General features: G+C 42.0%; 1 protein-coding gene across 2 annotated transcripts in view; it reads left to right on the plus strand.

Annotated features, from left to right (window-relative positions):
* NMUR1 (neuromedin U receptor 1) overlaps nucleotides 1-18321 on the plus strand; it is a 251271-nt gene extending 232950 nt beyond the window's left edge. For both annotated transcript variants that reach the window (XM_086944557.1, XM_086944558.1), the window contains exon 4: nucleotides 14951-18321. In XM_086944557.1, coding sequence (XP_086800683.1) covers nucleotides 14951-15348 — 398 coding nt within the window. In that variant the 3' untranslated portion in view covers nucleotides 15349-18321. The remainder of the gene's footprint in view (nucleotides 1-14950) is intronic.
* The last annotated feature ends 930 nt before the right edge of the window (nucleotides 18322-19251 follow it).

Consider the following 19251-nt stretch of genomic DNA (forward strand, 5'->3'; position numbering starts at 1 on the left):
AAACAATCCAATAGCTCTCATCTCGTAGGTGTGACCAATTGGCTTTGCCAATGCCTGTTAAATCAGACATTGGGTAGACATTGATTTCTTTTAGTACTGTTACACATTAAACAACCCAATAGCTCTCATCTCGTAGGTGTAAACAATTGGCTTTGCCAATGCTCGTTAAACTGGCTGTTGGGTAGGCATTGATTTATTTTAGTACTGTTACAAACATGCACATTTTCAGTACAGACATAACCTTAATTCATATTTAGCTACCTGCCTCACCAACAATTCCTTCCACTTATTGCTGATAACAGAAACTGAGCTAGGCTGTGCTAAACAAAAAACAAAAACAACATAGGGGCAGATTTACAAGCCTCTTGCGCCAGTTTTGTGTCACTTTTAACATGGGAAAAGTGACGCAAAAAGTGGCGCAAGGAACTTGTAAATCTGCCCCATAGTCCTTTCTTTTGAAATATGAAGATGATTTTGGATGTGAATTTTGGCATAGAATTTTAATTGTAGACATTTCATAATTGAGAGTGCGTGTCAAAATATTTATGCACAAGTCCTCAATTTTATCAGCTGAGCTCATCCTGGAGGCTTACCAAGACTCAGATGAAAGAGAACAGGTAAGAAAGAGTCCGGGCAGGTGTCCAGACTCTCTCCGCGAGGCACATCCAGTAGTAGAGAAGAGGAGAGAAAGCCACACCTCTTACTGCTGGCTACACCTCTGATTGGTTTACTGCCCTCTTCCCCCACTAGGGACATCCTAAGGATTTTTGGGCTCTGGACAAAACATATTTTGGGGACCCCTGTTTGGAACAGCTTTGAATTTATGATCCAATGTTAAGGTTTCATGCCATGTTTAGCCAGGTCACTCACAGTGCTTAGGACACTGTTCCAAATTGTAAATGCATTTACATCTAATATTTAGGGATAGTGAAGTGTTTTAAAAATTGCATCACAGCAGCAGCTCAATAATATTACTGTAAATAATCTCTGTGACACCCTCCCATTTCTCACATGTGAGTTTCTATTTTGATCTAAAAATCTTTTTTATGGATGTTGCCTTAAACATAAACACAACATGTCTCTGCAAAATGTCTGTAATAGATTCTCAAACATCACACACATTAAAAATAAATTAAAGGAAATGGTAGTTAAAACAATCTGCTTAAGAAATATTCAAGGTCCTCAGGGCAAGACTCTCTGCAGAACAAAGCTGTCTCTTTCAGGGGGCCCTGCGAGTCCGGGGCCCTTGGCCAGAGCTCACTTTGCCCATGCCTTAAAACATCTCTGCACCACACCCTATCATCTAACTCCAAGGGCAGGCACGGGGCGTAGGTGGATGGGTGGGGGGAAGCTTCAGCTTCAGCTTTTCCAACAATCACGCTGGCATATAATGTTTAAAATTCCTTATAGGATAAGCAGGGCGCATGAGAGGGGCCTAAGGGCAGTGGAAAGGGACATGAATGTGATTTGGTAGGGGCACTAAGCAAGAGAAAACACAATAATTTGTAAAATAACTAAACATTTTTAGGAATTTTAAAACAGAGGGAGAGCAAGTGTGTGTGTTTTTTTCTGTGTGTATGTAAAAATTCAAGGGGAAATCTGACACACACTTTACCATCCCCGACAGAATGCCCCTGTACCAAATTATTTACCAGAAAAAACATTTATTAGGGGATGTAACACCCCAAACACCCCCTCTGAAGCTAAGCCCCAGGGTAGGAGTAATGGTGCTCTCATGCTTGCGCAAACGCGTCACTGAAGACACAAAGGCTCTTATCAGATCCACCAACAAGGTGTCATTTTTTACACTACGGAAACAAGGGAGCAGTAGTACAAACGGCAATGGGGAGAGGAAATGCTGAGCAATGCTGTTTTTTCACAGCAGGTTGGTTTACTTAGGCATCCATCGGGGTAATCACAAATGTTGTGGAAAGTTCGTGAATCTCGAAATTGCGATATGCTAGAGGGTCTGCCGATTGCTCCATAGTGCAGCTCCTTACACTACACCAGGGACCATTGGGGTTATGTGGCAGGGTTGAATACATTATGTGGCAAGAAAAAGTAAAGCATGCGTTTTAATGTGGTATATTTTGTGATAGTATTACTTCATTATTTTCGCATTTTTAAAATCATAATACTGTCTGGGTATTGTTTGCCTCCCTTTAGTACCAGTTTAACAACCAAATATGACAATAACCAACAGAACGGTTACCAGTCAACAATTGTGAAGGGTGTTTTCTCTGTGCGGTAACATGTGTTTTTAGTAACTTTTGAACGTTTGAGCTAGAATTTTTTTCCTTAAACTGTGCACATTATTTCGGGGATGAGGGATTATGTGGCAAATGTGGCAAATCTATATTTTTCTAAAAATGCAGCGGCCGCACAATTGCATAATTTCTGTGGCCCTGCACTACACTGTTTTGTCCCCACAGACATCAATTTTTGCTCGTTTGATCCTCTTTAATTACCCCACCCTCTTTTACCACAAAATCTGTACAAAATATGTCAAACACCACTGAATCCCCCCACTTCTCCATGTGGCTTTGGCTGCACTTGGCTCTGAGCCAGGGCCAGCACAAGATTTTTTGTCACAGATGTGATGTCCCACAGGGGCTGACAAATGTCATCTCCAGAGCTGAAAATGGAAAACAATTATTTCAGGGGTGAATAAATTACGGGCTGGGGGATAGGCAGTGTCAGAAAGAGAGTAGAGGAATGAGGGAAGTCAGTGACTGACAGGCTATTAATTGTTTTCATTTTTACAAACTATGGCCCCAAGAGATTGAAAACAAGAAAAATGTGACGCTGTCCAGGCTTACTTACTAAGCCATAAAAAGATGAATTTTAAAACTTTGTAGTTTAAGGCAAGCGCTCTTGTGTGCAATTCTGCTCAAAGGTTTGAACCGCCATAAAATAGCTGGGAACATGCCTACGTCAGAGCACAGCTGTGACGTCACAGAATCATATTTATTAGATGCTAGCTCAGAGGCTGAATGCGTTTGTCGTAGATCCTTGCTTTACCTGCAGGTTACAATTCCTGATAAAATATTCAAGTGGATTTATGCACCAGCTTGACACCGCTGGATGTCACCTGCAGAGAGTAAATTAAATTTGAAATATTTCAGGCTTCATCTCACTTTTTGTGTTGTTGTACGGCTAATACAAGGGCCCTTGTAAATAGTAATGTGATCTGGAACTTCAGTCCGTATTGGTATACAACGTTTAGCACGCATTTGTTACAACGCATACCATTACAACGCATTGCGCTGGGGGGCGCTCTAGGATAGGGAATAAGTTTAATTTTATATCCAACACCTTCCCTAGTGTCCACGGGGACTGGAGTTGGAATATAAAATTATACTTACCACTATCCAGCACCTCAAAGCGCTATGCATTGTAACGGTATTCGTTATAAATACTGCGTTGTAAAGGTATGCGTGTTAACGTCATACATCCGTTTGTATTGTGTGCTTTGTACACAATTATTAGCGTAACTACACACATAGATATACACACATTTCCGACACCGCAAGCATTGACTCACATGTCTTACACAGATGCAGAGCTTGAGAAAGGCAAAAACACTTTCAAACCTCAGTTTATCTCTGGAATCCTATGAAGGCATAGGCCAAGCTTACCTTTAATTCACCCCATTGGACTCTTGAGTTTAATGGGCATTTGAGATTCAGCTGTGCTCTATTTCACATCCAACACCTTCCACCCTCATACCAAAGATTTACAGCTTTGTGAAAGCAAACAAGCATAAACTTACACAAAAGTGTAAGGCTACCTTTGGGAATCAGGGCATTGGTGTCTGGGGGTGTAAATAAACTGATGTGACTTATTTGTGCTGACTTTATTTGCCTAACTTCTTACCTTTCTAGCCACTTTCAGGTTGCACCCATTGAGTGCATTTGTAGTCATTTGCTGACATGAGTCAGTGGTTAATTTCTAATAAAAAAAAAATAAGTGCACCAGCCCATTTATCCTATTAGCCTCGCCGAAAACACAACCAGCTACTAACCATGGAAGTCGGGAGAGGATGTGGTGTAACGGCCAGAGCTGCCAACTTCAGAGCTGGAGAGCCAGGTGTCTGATTCTCCGCGTTGGCTTAACACCCTGTGGTTCTGGGCAAATCCCTTAATCTCCATGTAAATGAAGGTATCCTGAACTGGTGCTCATGAGAAGAGCTGGAGGTGTTGATTACTAAGTGGCGGAAACCACAGGCTCAAATTAAGCACTGCATTGAGTGGTACATCAACATAAGTTAGATTTTCATTTATTGGTTGAAACTTTTTGTAACCTCTTACCTCGGGCCGCCGAAAAGTGCTGTGTTACCACAGGAAGAGCAGATTGTTATCTGTAAGATCCTCATTAGTTCTACCAATACCAGAAACAGAAGAAGGACAGTGATAATCAAGACTCACTGGCAGACTGGACACGTTCCAATTTGTAAGTCATTAGTCTGGGAAAAAAAAGGAAAATTAATAGTCACCCAGAAGTGGCATCTAATTCCATGCTGGCTCCAGGAAACAATTTGACAAAAATAATTTCCAACCTTACCCTTCCTGGCCGGCTAGTCCTGGGCTGCTTGCAAACACTCACATTTGTACCTCATAACTACAACAAATTTAGGAGGTAAATAGTTCTACAGGCAGAAAACACAAGCTGAAGTAGTCCTGCATGGAAATTACACCAGTAAAGATGATGCTAAAGAAACAAGATATTGTTGAATGAGAAATAGGGAATGTGAGACAAGAAAATCCCACTTAAAACACAAAGGGCTAAAAGAAAGTTCAAAGGAAGAAAAAAACTCTTTCTCCATGAAATTACAATGGGAAAATGTCAAAAAATATAATTTTTGTGAGACCCACTCCTCTCCTTTGCACGATTACAGGGCCAATGTGAGTAAATGGGAGGATTGACGTATCGCTTGAATGTCCACATAGCTCCTAGCTTGAGCAGAGCAAGATGGAAACAGTAAAGAAAGAAAAACCTGCTCAATTTGGTATTTTCTATGCTAAGATTGAACCCCTTCATATCTTTTCACAACTTGTCAATTTTTTTAATGTATTTATTTTGCAAGAAATAAGCATTTCAAAGAGATATGCAGTACATACTGAAAGGATCAAGTATATAACATCAAATGCAGCTTGGATAGTAAAGCTTGATGGTTGAGATGCGAGGAGAATAAGGAATTAGAGCAGAAAACAGAGTAGGAATACACATTAATTAAACGTGTGAAATAAAGAACCAACAACATTTCAAAAAGTATGCATCGCGACATCATTTCATTGGGGCTTTAGGAAGACATGGGTAGAATGGACGTGTGAATGATCGTTAGTTGATCTTACTTTCCATCATAAGAAGAGGAAACCTTCTGGTGGTTCTGAGAGGTACCACGGAAGATGGAGTTTAGTGAAACTAGGACTCTGTCGCCTAGGTAAAAAGCGAGTAGATGGGCTGAGTGAAAATGGGACGGAGTGCAAAAAAGATTTTGGGGAGACAAGGTTGTTTTGGTTAGCCGATTGATAATGATGTATATCTGTTCAGTAGTTTTGCTAGAGGGCTGGGAGACTGACAGGCCCAATTGACAAAGATCCTCCACAGTCGTAACGAAGGCAACGGGAAACCGCCACTACAACGCGAGCATCACATCGCAATGCCCTTACAACGTGGTCGTTGCAACAACCGCATTGTTACCACGCACTGCCATTACTGTGCAAGTCATTACATCGACTTACAGTAGATGGCGTGCTAACTTTAGAAATAGTATAGTTTACTATTCCAACACCTTCCCTACTGTTACGTAGGCTGGAGTTGGAATAGTAAATTATAAATTTCTGATGTCAGCACCCCATCTACTGCAAGTCGATGTAGTGACTTGCGTAGTAATGGCTTTGCATGGTAACAACGCAGTTGTTGTAATGACCGTGTTGTTATGGCACGCGTTGTGATGACTTGCGGTATAACGAGTCATATTCAAGTCTACGCACCTGTGGTAGGGTCGCCATAGTGAGAATTCTCACTGCGGAGACTCCGCCACATGGGTGGAGGCTCCGCCCTTGAACATCAGACTATGAAGTTTGAAGCTCTGTTAATTTGCTCACATCCTGGTGAGCCAAGAAATTCCTGATAACTGGAGGAGATCAATTCTGTCCCCTATTTATAAAGCCGGTCAAACATCGGACCCAGCCAATTATCGATTAATAGCCCTAATGGATTGTGAAGCCAAGTTCTTTGCCAGATGTCTGCTGGCAGATCTCACCGCCTTGGTGGAATCCAAAAACCTGTTGCCCAGAAATCAGACGGGGTTTATTACAGGTCTTGTTACATCTATCAACATTCAAATGCTGGCTCTTACAATTGAACAAGCAAGGCATCGCTCAAAGAACCTTCACTTGTGTTTTGCTTTGATTTCCTGTTGATGCAGTGCAGAGGAACATCCTCTGGGTTAAGCTATCAAATTGGGGAATTTCTTCTAATCTTCTCTGAGCGATTCAATTATTGTACACAGATACATGGACAAGTTAGGTTGGGCCAAGGCACAACAATAAAAGAAATGACCACAATGAATCGCTTAAAACAAGGCTGTGTCTTGGCCCCTCTCTTGTTGAACTTGTATCTCGCTGATATTTCTCTTGGTCTGAATAACATTAACTCCTATTCTCGGTCTGTGGCTTGCTTGAAATATTTCCATTTTTTGTATGTTGATGATATTATCCCGCTTAGCTACACAAAGGTGGAGCTTCAGCGGTTAATTAGCAAAACTGCTCTGTACGCCTCGTCCCACGGGTTAAATGTTAACTTGAGTAAAACAAAAGCTATGCTAGTGACAAAGGGTATAGCAGCCCGCCCAAACGTCTGTATGGAACGGATCAGGCTGGAGTCAGTACAAGAGTACAAATACTTGGGGGTAGTATTTGATGCAAGGGGCTCATTTAAGAATCAGTGCGCTCAATACAAAGAAAGAATAACTCCTCAATCGTAGCGTTTACTTCCCTACAGAATACTTTAAAAGGCCTATCACTCAAGCCATTACAACAAGTTATGACAGACAAACATGTTCCATCTCAGACATATGGCATGGAGATTATGAGAGGGAAGGCTGATAAAACTATAGATATTATAGTGGTAGGGACCTATTGTCACCTGTTTAATATCCCAGAGCAGGCTTCGTCGGCACAAATCGGATTAGAGTTTGGTTTTAGAAGACAATATTTAAAGTCTAGGGGCATAGCCGAAATTTTGTCATGAACCAAGAAATGATAACGATTCCACTCTTATGACAGTCGTTTGGGAGGTTTTAATCGATTGAAAAAATACGACTGCTCACGGATATTTTAATTTGGCCAAATCCACCTTTAATGCAGAATAATGGGCCCTAGTCCTCTCACAACTTGCATTTAATAGCGTTATTAATGGGAGTACTAAAAAAGTGTCTTCACTGTTGGATAGAGAGGCGCCAGCGAAAAGATCCCATGTGTGGATTGTGATTGCTACATATGGCCAACTAAATCCCCAGAATTATCTTGGGGGTCTGAATGGACTAAATGCAAAGCTAAAGCTCTTCAGACTCCAGGTTGGCAATTTTCAATTCCAGTAACCTTCCAGGGTGGAAAAGATTGAGTAACACCACGTCATGTCACCTCTGTAATTACACCAGCGAAGACATTTGTCGCATAGCTTGTAGATGCCCAGCTTTAACAGCTGAACGTAGACGCCCGCTAAGACAGGATTCCAATCAACATGCTATTCGTACACGCCTTCAAGCAGTAAAGCTGGTCTGCAGGGAGAAGATTTACAATTTACTGGAAGATTCTTAAAGTTTGTTGATATTGCAGTGGGTAAATTAGCTACATCTGCACAGTGAAGGGTTTTTTGCTTCACACTATTTTATCAATTTAGGAACAAACTGCCAGTCAGGAGAGATTATCATAGCAAGAGTCCTGCTGGCTCGTTATTATATGAGCATCTTGATCAATCTGGAAAAATAAGGCACACAGGCACATGCACCAATATTGGATTTTGCGATTCCTTAATTGCGAAAAATAAGAAATCGCAATTAAGGAATTGCAAACTGCAATGCATCAAGAAATCGCTATAAAAACTAGCGATTTCTTAAAATTCCTTAATTGTGATTCTCTAATTGAGAGTCGCAATTAAGGAATACTTCCCCATCCATTACTATGGGCCTAGAGGCCCATAGGAATGAATAGAAAGACATTCTTAATTTGCAATTCACCATTAAAAAATCACAAATTAAGAATTGCAATTTCAAGGGTGAAGGGGTGTCCAAAGGACACCCTGCTGCACCCCTGAAATCTGCTTAGGAGTACATTTTGCACACTCACATGCCCCAAGGGCATGTGTGTGTGTAAAATGGAACTTTGAAAAATGCATTTTAGTGCATTTTTCAAAGTTTTCGCAAATTACCATGAAGGTCAACTTCATGGTAATTTGCTCCCCTTATTTGCGAATTCGCAAATTTTTAAAGTTTGATGCATTGCATTTAAGGAATCTCAATTTGAGATTCCTTAAATGCAATCGCAATTTAATAAATCGCAATTTTGCGATTTCTTAAATTGCGAAAATAACAAAAATGTTAATGCATCCCAAAAATGGGAATTGCATTCGCAAACGGCCGAATTTTGCGATTCGCACCGTTTGCGAATGCAATTTCCTTTGATGCATGTGGCTGCACGTATCTTAGTAAATGTTTTAGATGATTTTACAAGAGGCAAAATGCACTTTAAAATCTTATACGATGTAAGCTCACTTTATCTAATCCAGGGGCCCCCAAAAAATAGAAAAAATAATAAATAAAAGCTTGCGACCTACCTGGCAGGCCATACCATAGTAATTCTTTATTGTTCCCCCTCTGGACGGGATTACTCATGAAGGGCCCGATTCACAGAACTACCTTAAGACAAAATCCTAAACTTACTACTTTTGGTATTCACAGAAGTTAGGATTTTGTCTTAAATCTGTCTTAAGTCTGTTTTAAGACAAAATTAAGACAAAATCCTAACTTCTGTGAATACCAAAAGTAGTAAGTTTAGGATGTTGTCTTAAATTAGTTCTGTGAATCGGGCCCAGTGTGTAGTATGATTAATAACTAACAGAGGGAATAGAGCACTCTAGTTATAGCGGATATAGTAGGTGGAATAAGTCCCTCTTAAATGCACTTTAGCAGAATGTTTTAGGTGGTTTTAAACTATGAATTACTTTTTTTTAAATACAGGAATAACATCATCATTTTTTATAAATCTGGTATTTTGTGATATTATGTATGAAATGTGCAAAATGTGTTGCATAGTAATGTTTTATTAACTGAACAATAAATTCTTCTTCTTTTGCTGATACCCAGCTTGGTTGGTGATGGCGGTAGGATGCATGGCTGGACCTGGGGTGGTTAACCAGAGTGCTTGTGGTTATCTTTGGAACTCTGTTCAGTGATAGGAATAAGTATTTGGTCAGACCCGCCAGGTTCTGCGCTCAGTAGGGACGCAGAGAGGAGTGGTTTAGCCGGGAGATGAGGAGGCAGATGTTGTGACCATTGAGTACTTGGTCTTTGACAGCGCCTTGAGACCCTTACGGTTGATTAGTCAACCTTTATAAGACCCTTGATTGATTGATCGAGTAACTGTGGGTGTCATGAAATACAGTTAAGAGCCTCCCTGGCCCTTAACTGTATTTACGCAAAAGCATCCTTAGTCCCATACCACAGCCAGGGTGAACTCAAGTCCTAACAAAAAGAAGCCCAAAAGGTTTTTGGGGGACCCTCACACACCCTTTGGTACAGTTACAAATTCAGAAGTCAGGTATTTGAAAAGAGTTTGATGTCCCAGTACCCGGATTTTTTTTCAAATTTTAACTTTACCAAATCATCAAAAAAAAGGGTGACTTTTAAATATTTGTATCTACACTTTAAGACTCTTTCGAGGAAACTTATCCAAAGTGCTTACCGGAACACAATCAAGCTCATCCTGGTTTAAAGGGAGCAAAATGCGACCTGATGATGAAGTGTGACACCAGTAGGTTGTGTGAGGGTTTCTTTTTCTGAGGGTTTGAGTTGATCTGGCCAATGGCCCAGGACTAAGGGTTGCAGGGGCCGATTCACAGAACTAAATTAAGAAAAAATCCTAAACTTACTACTTTTGGTATTCACAGAAGTTAGGATTTTGTTCTAAATTTGTCTTAAGACAGACTAAAGAAAGACTTAAGACAGACTTAAGACAAAATCCTGGTGTAAGTCTGTCTTAGGTCTGTCTTAAGACAAACTTAAGACAAAATCCTAACTTCTGTGAATACCAAAAGTAGTAAGTTTAGGATTTTGTCTTAAATTAGTTCTGTGAATCGGGCCCATTGTTTTTAATTTTCCAACATTTACCGAGGACTGCTCACATTATTGTCTTAAAGAAACATGGCGTGAAAGAGCTAGGATTGCAGAGTAGTGATGTATAGTGAGGATAATGGAAGTGGAAGTCAGTCCAAGGCGTGTCAATCAATTCATTGAGGGAAGATGTCTGAAGTAGAGGTTGAATGTTGTTATGTAGTTGGTTGGTGTAAACATGAGATTAGGACTGAGCAAAAGTGATTTATTTTGGTAATTCTTGTTGAAGGGAAGTTGATGAGGGTGTGAGGAGTGACCATCATACATCGAATGGCATGGACAAAGCCAGGCAGGCTGATGCAAGAGGGCTTGTGAGTAACAGATTTAGAGAGGAGGATAAGATTCACTTTCTAAGAGTGTGAATTGGGGTGAGTGATGGTTTATGAGTGAATGATCATAAAGAAACTGTTTAACAAGGTTTGATCGTCAGGCTTGAAATTACCTTGAAGAGTGATGGGGTTTGCGGATGAGGAACTTCAAGAATTGTGTCATATCATCAAAGAAAGAATCAATCACTGCAGAAGATAAGTATTAAATGGACTTGGATCGAGTGGAGGCTGAAGACAAGAAGAATTCCAGAATTACTGATGAGAGATTGATTCTATGGGTTGGTATGTTTGTGACATGCCTCTTGAGAAAAAGTGGAACAGTCAGTTCAGAGACATCTGGTGTGGTTATGCTTTTTAGGATTAATCCATATTTCTCTGATGTCTATGAAGTTAAAGGAAGGGCAGTAAAATCCATTTGTACTCTGTGATGTAGGTAGTTTTGGAACAACCATTCTATAGGCAAAGATATATATGAAGAAGGTACTTCATTGAAGAGGTGAGGAGGATAAAGAACTTGAGGAATGTCTACTTCATTTTCTTCGAGTTGAAAAAGATGCCGTTGAGTGAGGCGATGAAAGTGGTGTGTGACTGAGGTTTAATGAATGCTGAGTGTAGCTCCAATGGCTTGTGATTCCTGATAGTACTAACATATGTGCTGAGTCACAACATAAAAAATGCGAAAACAGAGGGGCATATCATCAAGGGGTATATGGCCACTTTTTGCCGCTAAAGCGGCGATATTTTTATCGCCCTATCAGCAAGCTGTCGCTAATATCCGCGAAGCGATGAATAAAGGTTCGCTAAGCACTGTTCATCGCAATAATTTAACGCATGGAAAATTATTTGCTCAACCACCTTTAACATGGGAGGTGGATTGTTATGTTAAGTGCACGCTTGCCAGTTAGCAAGCTTTTCAGTATCGCACTTGCATTATCGCAGGATTTCTCCCGCCAATCCCCACTATCGCTGTATTTCATATTGCATCCTAGCAAACCGTTGATAATACGCTGCTAAGAGTGCGATGTGATCCAGCGATAGACGGCGATAAAATAAAACGTGCGAAGCGCGTTTTGCGATATTTATTACATTTGCTTGCTAATATGGCCCAGAGTTTTTAGTCATCATAACATTCTCCAATCCCTGCGATCTGCCCGTTAATGGCTACAGCAAGGATTGAGCTTGAGTTGCGTCACTGTTCCATTAAAAATGTAATCAGCGGTTAGACTTTGATGTCCTTCCCTTGACTAGATAAGCCAACAAGAATGAGCTAGATGGAAATGCTGGGAGTGTGCTTGTTTGGGGGCAGGAGAAGGGAATGAGAACAAGGGGGTGAAATGAGTAAAGCAAGTAAAAACACACTGATTCATATACACTTCCATTGTTCCTCCTTTATTCCTAGACAAATCCACCCATCCCTCACATGTCACCACCACAAAATACACAACATGATTCAACATAACAAAACAACCAAGGAAACAAATAAAGCCAGAAAGTACAGTGGCACAGCTTCTGTGCAGCATGGCTGAAAATTACATAAAAATGAAGTGCTATGGTGGGCGAGCCTATGCCTGAGAAATGGGACACGCATCAGTCCAAGATATGGATTGGTAAAGAAAAGGATGTGAAAAATTCACTTGAATGCGATTTTTAAAATTTAATAAAAAGAATAAAGAAACAAGGAATAGGTTGGAAGTGGGGAGTGGGCAGGAGACCAAGCAGCACAGAGGGAGAGCGGGAGGGAGAGTCGGAAGGGATAGGTGGACATGTGAGGGACAAAAAAGGAGAAGCACTCAAACCACAGAGGGTTCGGGATCAGAGAGCTAATGGGCAAAGAGGGTGGGTGAGTGGTGATGGGGAAGCACATGGACAACAGGGTGGGTGGGTACACATACCATGGAGGGTGTGTGGGTGGCCATGGCGAAGCATATGGGCAACAAAGGTTGGGCGAGCAGGGGTGGGGGAGCACACAGACAATGGAGGATAATGGGAAACGAGCAGCAAGCAAAGTGGGTGGGAAGGGGGAAGCAAGAACAGCAACTGTGAGAGGCAGGGCCGTGAGAGAATCACACGTGCCAGAAAGAGGAACAAGATTACAGAAGGAAGACAGCCTAAAAACATATACACTCCTGTAGAGTGCTTAACAACAAGGTATATTAATGCCTGAAAATGCAGCAGTGGAAGGACACAAATTATGAGCCCATGCTCCAGGGAGGGACCAACATGAGAAGCAGAAGGGAAGCCCATGGAAGCTCATAAGAAGCAAAAAATTGAGAGTGACAGTTGAGTCAACCAATGGTGAGCAATGGGTGGGCTCTAGGCTGCCTGAAAGCTTGCAATCTGTTAAACAACAGACAGCTTATGCACTGCCTCGGGCAAGACCTAAAAAGCTACGAGGCGTCCGAATATCTAGGTTAAGTAAACAAGGCATAGGTTTTAGACTCATTATTTTGAATCCACCTGAAGTTGCTAAATGGGTGAAGTTATTTTAGAGCTGGTGTTTTCTTGTAAAATATTTTAGTGGTCGATGTCCTTCTCTCACTGGACAAATGTCCTGTTTATCACAATAATGTAGGACCTGTGGGCTCTCTGTTGACAGCCACTAAGGAATTGGTAAGGACCATGTGATCACTTACCTAGTAGACATTTTGTGAACAAATATAACAGTGATATAATAGTCAATGCTGAAATCAATAAACTTGTAGGGTGGGTATTCTGTTATTTTCAGAAATAAAGAAAATGTATGTCTGAAATAACAGCATGCGGAGTGTGCCTCCAAACTCACTGACCTCAGCAAATCAGAAACGGGAACTGGAGGCACCAGCTCTGTTCATTTGGTGGGTTTGGCCTTCACTTTCTGCCCATCCACAATTTCGCCTCTTTATAAACGTTAAAAAACTGTCATTATTTAGACAGAATGTTAGCAAGTAATAGAGTGATATATTTTTTTTAAACTGTATTTCTATCAGAGTTATTTTAATAATGTTTTCATTATAGCCTGTTTACATTGATACTTTCTTTTTACTTTTTATATTGATGATGTCATTAATGGTTTGTTATGTATGCACAATATTCGTTTGAATAGAATGTTTTAACACAGAGCAAGGAGTCTCCCATTTTTTGGCCAGAGGTCCATCTAGGGACGGGTAGAACTGAAAGCACCTTCAGTCGCCTTCTGTATTGTGCTAGGAATGCCCTGAGAGGACCAGTTGTGCACATTGGGGACCAGATTTAGAAACATGTCACAGAGCACAGCACGGCGCAGCACCCAAAGCTGCCGCGCTGCTTTACTCGGAGAGAGAAGGGCAGCGTTGTATCTACAGAGTTATGACACTACCCTGCTCTCTCCCAGCACTGGTGCACAATCATGCTGCCTAGCGCAACGTGCACACCTTTTCACTACTGTGCAAAGTTGTGTGTGTGAGTCTAGCATAGGTGTTGCACTGGAAGGGTATCCTTCCTGTACAAAATATTCTGCTTGGACAAGCCTGAAAACCTTCCCCACTTCTGATGTGCACCGAACACTGCAGCACACACGCAAAGTCGGAAAAGTTAGGAGAAGTGAAAACATTTTTGGGTGCCAAACCCTGTCTACTGTTCTTAGTATATACCGTTTTGCAACAAAAACTACAGAAGGTTGCTTGAGAACACCCATGTAACACACATGAAATGCCACCTAGACGCATAGTAATGCATAATAGTGCAAAACACTACTTTGCATTACTTCGAGGCAACTCTTCAGTGCAAAGCAAGCTTTCTGCTTTAAAGTAAATACAAATATATATATTTTGAGACCTTTTCCTCACTTGGGATGCAGGCCCAGCATAAAATGTATGGAAATCGGCACCTGGATGTCTACTAAACACTCCCTATGAAACCAGCTAAATTTTAATTCCTAAATTTGCACTTTTGCTTAATTGAAAATATACATGACCAGCATTTATTTTAAAATTAATGATATTGTTCCATCTATTTCTAAGCACAAATGATGTTAAACATATGAACTAAAACTCTCAGGGAAGGTACGTGTGGAACCTTAGGTTAGCACTTAGGTGTTTGATTGCATGGCTTTATTTGACTGCTAAACCTGTTGACCACATCACCTCCCAAAGAAACTTTAATATCTAAATTCTGTTTTTTTTGTCCATATTAAGACATATGTTCTTACAGTGACTCTGAAACGTTTGCATTATCACAACAATAATTGTGCTTTCTGGTTTGCTTGCAGTTATCCTGGTGGTGGTGTTTGGCATCTGCTGGGCCCCGTTCCACACTGACCGGCTCATGTGGAGCTTCATCGACCACTGGACCGGTGAGCGGCATGAGATGTTTGGTTACGTCCACATCGTCTCCGGTGTCTTTTTCTACCTGAGCTCAGCTGTCAACCCCATCCTCTACAACCTGATGTCCACCCGCTTCCGCGAGATGTTCAAGGAAGTTATGTGCCGTGGCCGGCTGAAGAGAGGTGGCTCGCGGAAGTACTCACCCAGCGTCACACGAGTCACCATGCGGAGCATTGTGTGCGAACACATACCCAGCAACGGGCTGCCACTCTCAGACGTAGAGGAATATGAGGTGTACCTGGAGTGTGAGAACACCAATGACCCTGAAACATCCTTTTCCTAACTAATCAACCGTTGCATGGTCTCCACGCTTGGAAGGACCGCTGGGTACTAATTTGGTGAATGGCAAATTGCAGAATTATTGGATATTTTTTTGAGATGTGGAGAAGAGCCTCAGAGTTACCCACCAGTGGCGGCATAACTGTACAGCCAAAAAAGTGACAAGCATCTCGGCATTGGTGACAGCATGAATCTGGACTGCTGCCAGTTTTTGGTGTCACTCACAAGATTCGCCAAGGAATTTGAATTCTCCAACCCCCAGAAGGGTTCAAGTGTTACGCCTCTGGATGTGTTAAGTAAATGCAGCCACGTGAAGCACACCTGACTACCCAAGACACGTTGCATAAAAACGCCATTCCTGCCACTTCTTTTCTTATTTATTGGTTTTTGTGTCCCTACCGTGTCACTTCACCGACCCACCTTGGGAGGGGGCAGGAGATCCGCTGTGAAGCAGCCAAGCAACTGGAAGAGTGACACAGATGTCTAACCTTTGGGAAACATCTCACACACATGCCAACATTCACACAACTGGCCATGGTGGGCAGTGATGTCACGCCATTGGTGAACCCTGGCGTTTTATGTGAAGAAAACCGCCACCAACTTTGTTTAATTTTAACTCAAATATTTATGATACATGACTTTGTCCAGGGCAAAGGACACACCTAGAAATATTGCAGGATCCTTGTATAATGCTGAAGATTTGCTGGTTGGGTCAGATCTCCATCCGGCTGATTCAAAATATATGTTGGTCTTTCTCTGGATGGGTTCGGGATCCTGTGTCTGAAGTGTGTGAAGAGAAGAGAAGAAAGCGGCTAATGCATTGATGTAACATGTACGTGGTATTTCTATAGCACAAACCTAGCCGAAAGGCAGCGGAGCACAGTACGGGGTCAAAGCAGGGTCGGACTGCGAACCGGAACCGGTCCTGGCAAACTCCTCGGCCGGCCCCCTGGAGGGGGTGGGGGGGTGCGGCCGACCTGTTTACTTGGTCCGATTTTATTACACAGGCCGATACCAATTGCACAGCGAGCACAGTTGAAAAAAGGCAGACCCGTTCAGTTCAATATTAATCCTCCACACTCAAATCCTTGTGATGCCCTAGAGAAAAATCTATAGAATTTTTTTTAAACGCTGCAAAATGTGACACCCAATTTTCGTAGAAGAAGGTAAAATATTACTTGCTGTCTTTAGATAGAATGACGGAACAGTCACTCATTTCCTCTTCCAAAATTTCCATCTCTAAACCCTAATATCATCGAGAGAATTGTCTCAAAGATGAGATGTAGTGTGGGCTTTTGATGGAGGCTGTGAGTACCACCTGTGAAGTGACCCTACTCCACAGAGTACCTGTCTGACCTGTCATCCATCCTTTCAAAAGACAAAGATGGATCCTCACTCCTTCCTGCCTTATGGGGTGTCCTCAGGATAAGTGAATTGTTCTTCAGTGGCTGCCGTCATGTCCTAACACCTGCAATGCCTCATTGATTATAAAAGTTTAAGTGCTACAGGCACAGTAGCGTTCACTCTTTTTTAAGACAGTGAGTGCATCTCCTGAGAAGAGGTTTAGCTGCGTCTTTTTCCTTCTAATACCCATGTGACTGAACATCAGACTAAATAAGGGAGTTGACAAGTTGCCATCAAATTTAGGGGCTTATTACGATGTCGGTCGGAATTGCCTCTCACTGACAGTGTCTCTGTCTTGGGACTGACTGACCGCCGAAACACTGTTCGGCTGTATACTCACATTTCTCTATAGGAGCCTATGTTACAGCCGTAATACAGGCTCCCATAAAGAAATCGGGTCGTGTGTAAAACCCTGCACCCTGTGGCAAGCACCTCATGGTCCCTGCTACACAGTGCATGGATTTACAGGGGGCACCCTAGGTACGCCCTCGGACACCAGCCGTAGGCCGCAGAGGCAAGGGAGCCCTGCTAGGGGCCCCTAAATTTGCTTTCCAACAGCCTTACCATGTTGGAAAGGCCATCACCGAAATGCTGTGGGAAACCGACATTGTAATCCAGGCGGTAGAAACGCTGTCCATAGGGTATTACAGTGCGGTTCCGACTGGCGAGAAGACTCCGAGAGCCAGTCAGAACTGCGCCAGATTGACCAACCGGTTCAAGCTCCGGCCACCGACATCATAATTCAGGTGTCAGACCGCCAATCATCAGTCGAAAAGCCCACGAGTGCGGTCAAAAAGCTTTCAACTAGCGGTCGAAGGATTTCCGTCCGACATCATAATCGGCCTCTTAGTCTCCAATGGTAAATAAAACTAAGGACAGAATGATTATGGTAATTCATTGTAATTTATGATTTATTCATTTGAGGTCAAGTGCAGTGCACGTAATACCACTTGTTGCAAATCAAATAATTCTGTTCTCTATTTCTTTATTAAAAAATTATTCTCAGGCTGTGCTTGTCAAATAACCAAGTGATAACCACTAAAAATTATTGTATTCTATATCAGTTGAGGGTTGTTTACATCCTTGTCAATACTCTGCCCTCACATTCAAGATAGTTTGGCGTGAGATTCGGTTTACTAGAGAAGGCTGAAAATAATTTAAGGTCATCAAAACCTAGAATATGTGCACAAAACCCATCAATAAGTGGAAAGGGTCCCAATGTCTACGAGCACAGTAAGACACTACCTAGAAAGGGCTAGGGGAAGAGAGCATTTGTAAGAAAAACGTGGCAATTCGAGTGAAAACAACGTAAGTGACAATTTACCGCATCATGATAGCCGAGAGCCTTACACGTCATGAGAATCACCCCTGCTTTTAAGGTCTGCACCCCGGGATCAAGGAGGTGCTGTTTTAATGTTGAACTGTGAGCACTTGTAAATTGGGATATATGTGTTTTTCTGTCCTGTTTCTTGAGTTATTGCGGGTGACTTTGCACTGTGTCCAGTTTTAGTTGGCTTCTGCTTTGCACCATTTTTTTCTTTATTATATTTTGCACTATTATTGGAATAAACAGAACAGCATGGGAGATTTCTATGAGGTGCACCCAGTGTGATTTTTTTTGTGGGAAAAACTAAAATGATGTACAGGCCGGGCGGCGACACAGGGAGCCACAGGGACATTAGTGCATGTTGATTTCATCTACAACAGTCCCTTTCCTCCAGTGCTTAATTTGTAAACCATTAAGTGCCAGGGCTCTGGCCAGGATGCCGCTGCAGCTTGCATCACCCATCTCCCCTGTCATCGCTGCCCAAACAACAACTAACCCTCTCTCTTGCATGTAAATGCGACAGTTCAGATTATTCCAGGTCCCCAAAGCTAAAGGAATGGCTGGGGAGGCAGGTATTAGAAATGTTTAATGTATATTGTTTTCCAAAGCGACTGTTATACAGCTCATCTCTAAATGACATGAGCAGCGCCACCTTTTGGCAGACTGCTCTAAGTGTAGTGTTGACAATTAGGTGCCATTGCCGAGCACCGGGAACCAATTAACTGCATCGCTGCGGGCGATATTTTCCTCCTGTGCTGGGCCCCTATGAAAATGGGTGTGGTCGTGACGGAACCATTCCGTCATCAGCACAGCCCAACCGTGACTGATGACGGAATGTTTCCGTTACCAGCATCGAAGTGGTTAAGTGCTGGTGCTCCGCACCGGAAAGCTCTGGCTCAAATTAAGCACTGCTGTCTCCTCAGCGCCCAGCTGTGTCCCTGCCTCCATCATCTAGCACCCAGAAGATGAACTAAAAAACTTTGCTGTCACTGATTTTTTAACAATGATAGAATGGTGTTTATGAAACAACTGTAGAAAAGGAAAATGCCAGAATGATTTTTGGGGGATAAGATGTGCTTATTTTCTGAAAAACAAATAAACTGATATATGGAAACAAATGGATTTCTTTTCCAGAAAGGAAAAGCTGTCATTGAGGAACAAAGTCATTCATTTTTA

This window comes from Lissotriton vulgaris, chromosome 11 (assembly GCF_964263255.1).
Source record: "Lissotriton vulgaris chromosome 11, aLisVul1.2, whole genome shotgun sequence".
NCBI classification, from domain to species: Eukaryota; Metazoa; Chordata; class Amphibia; order Caudata; family Salamandridae; genus Lissotriton; species Lissotriton vulgaris.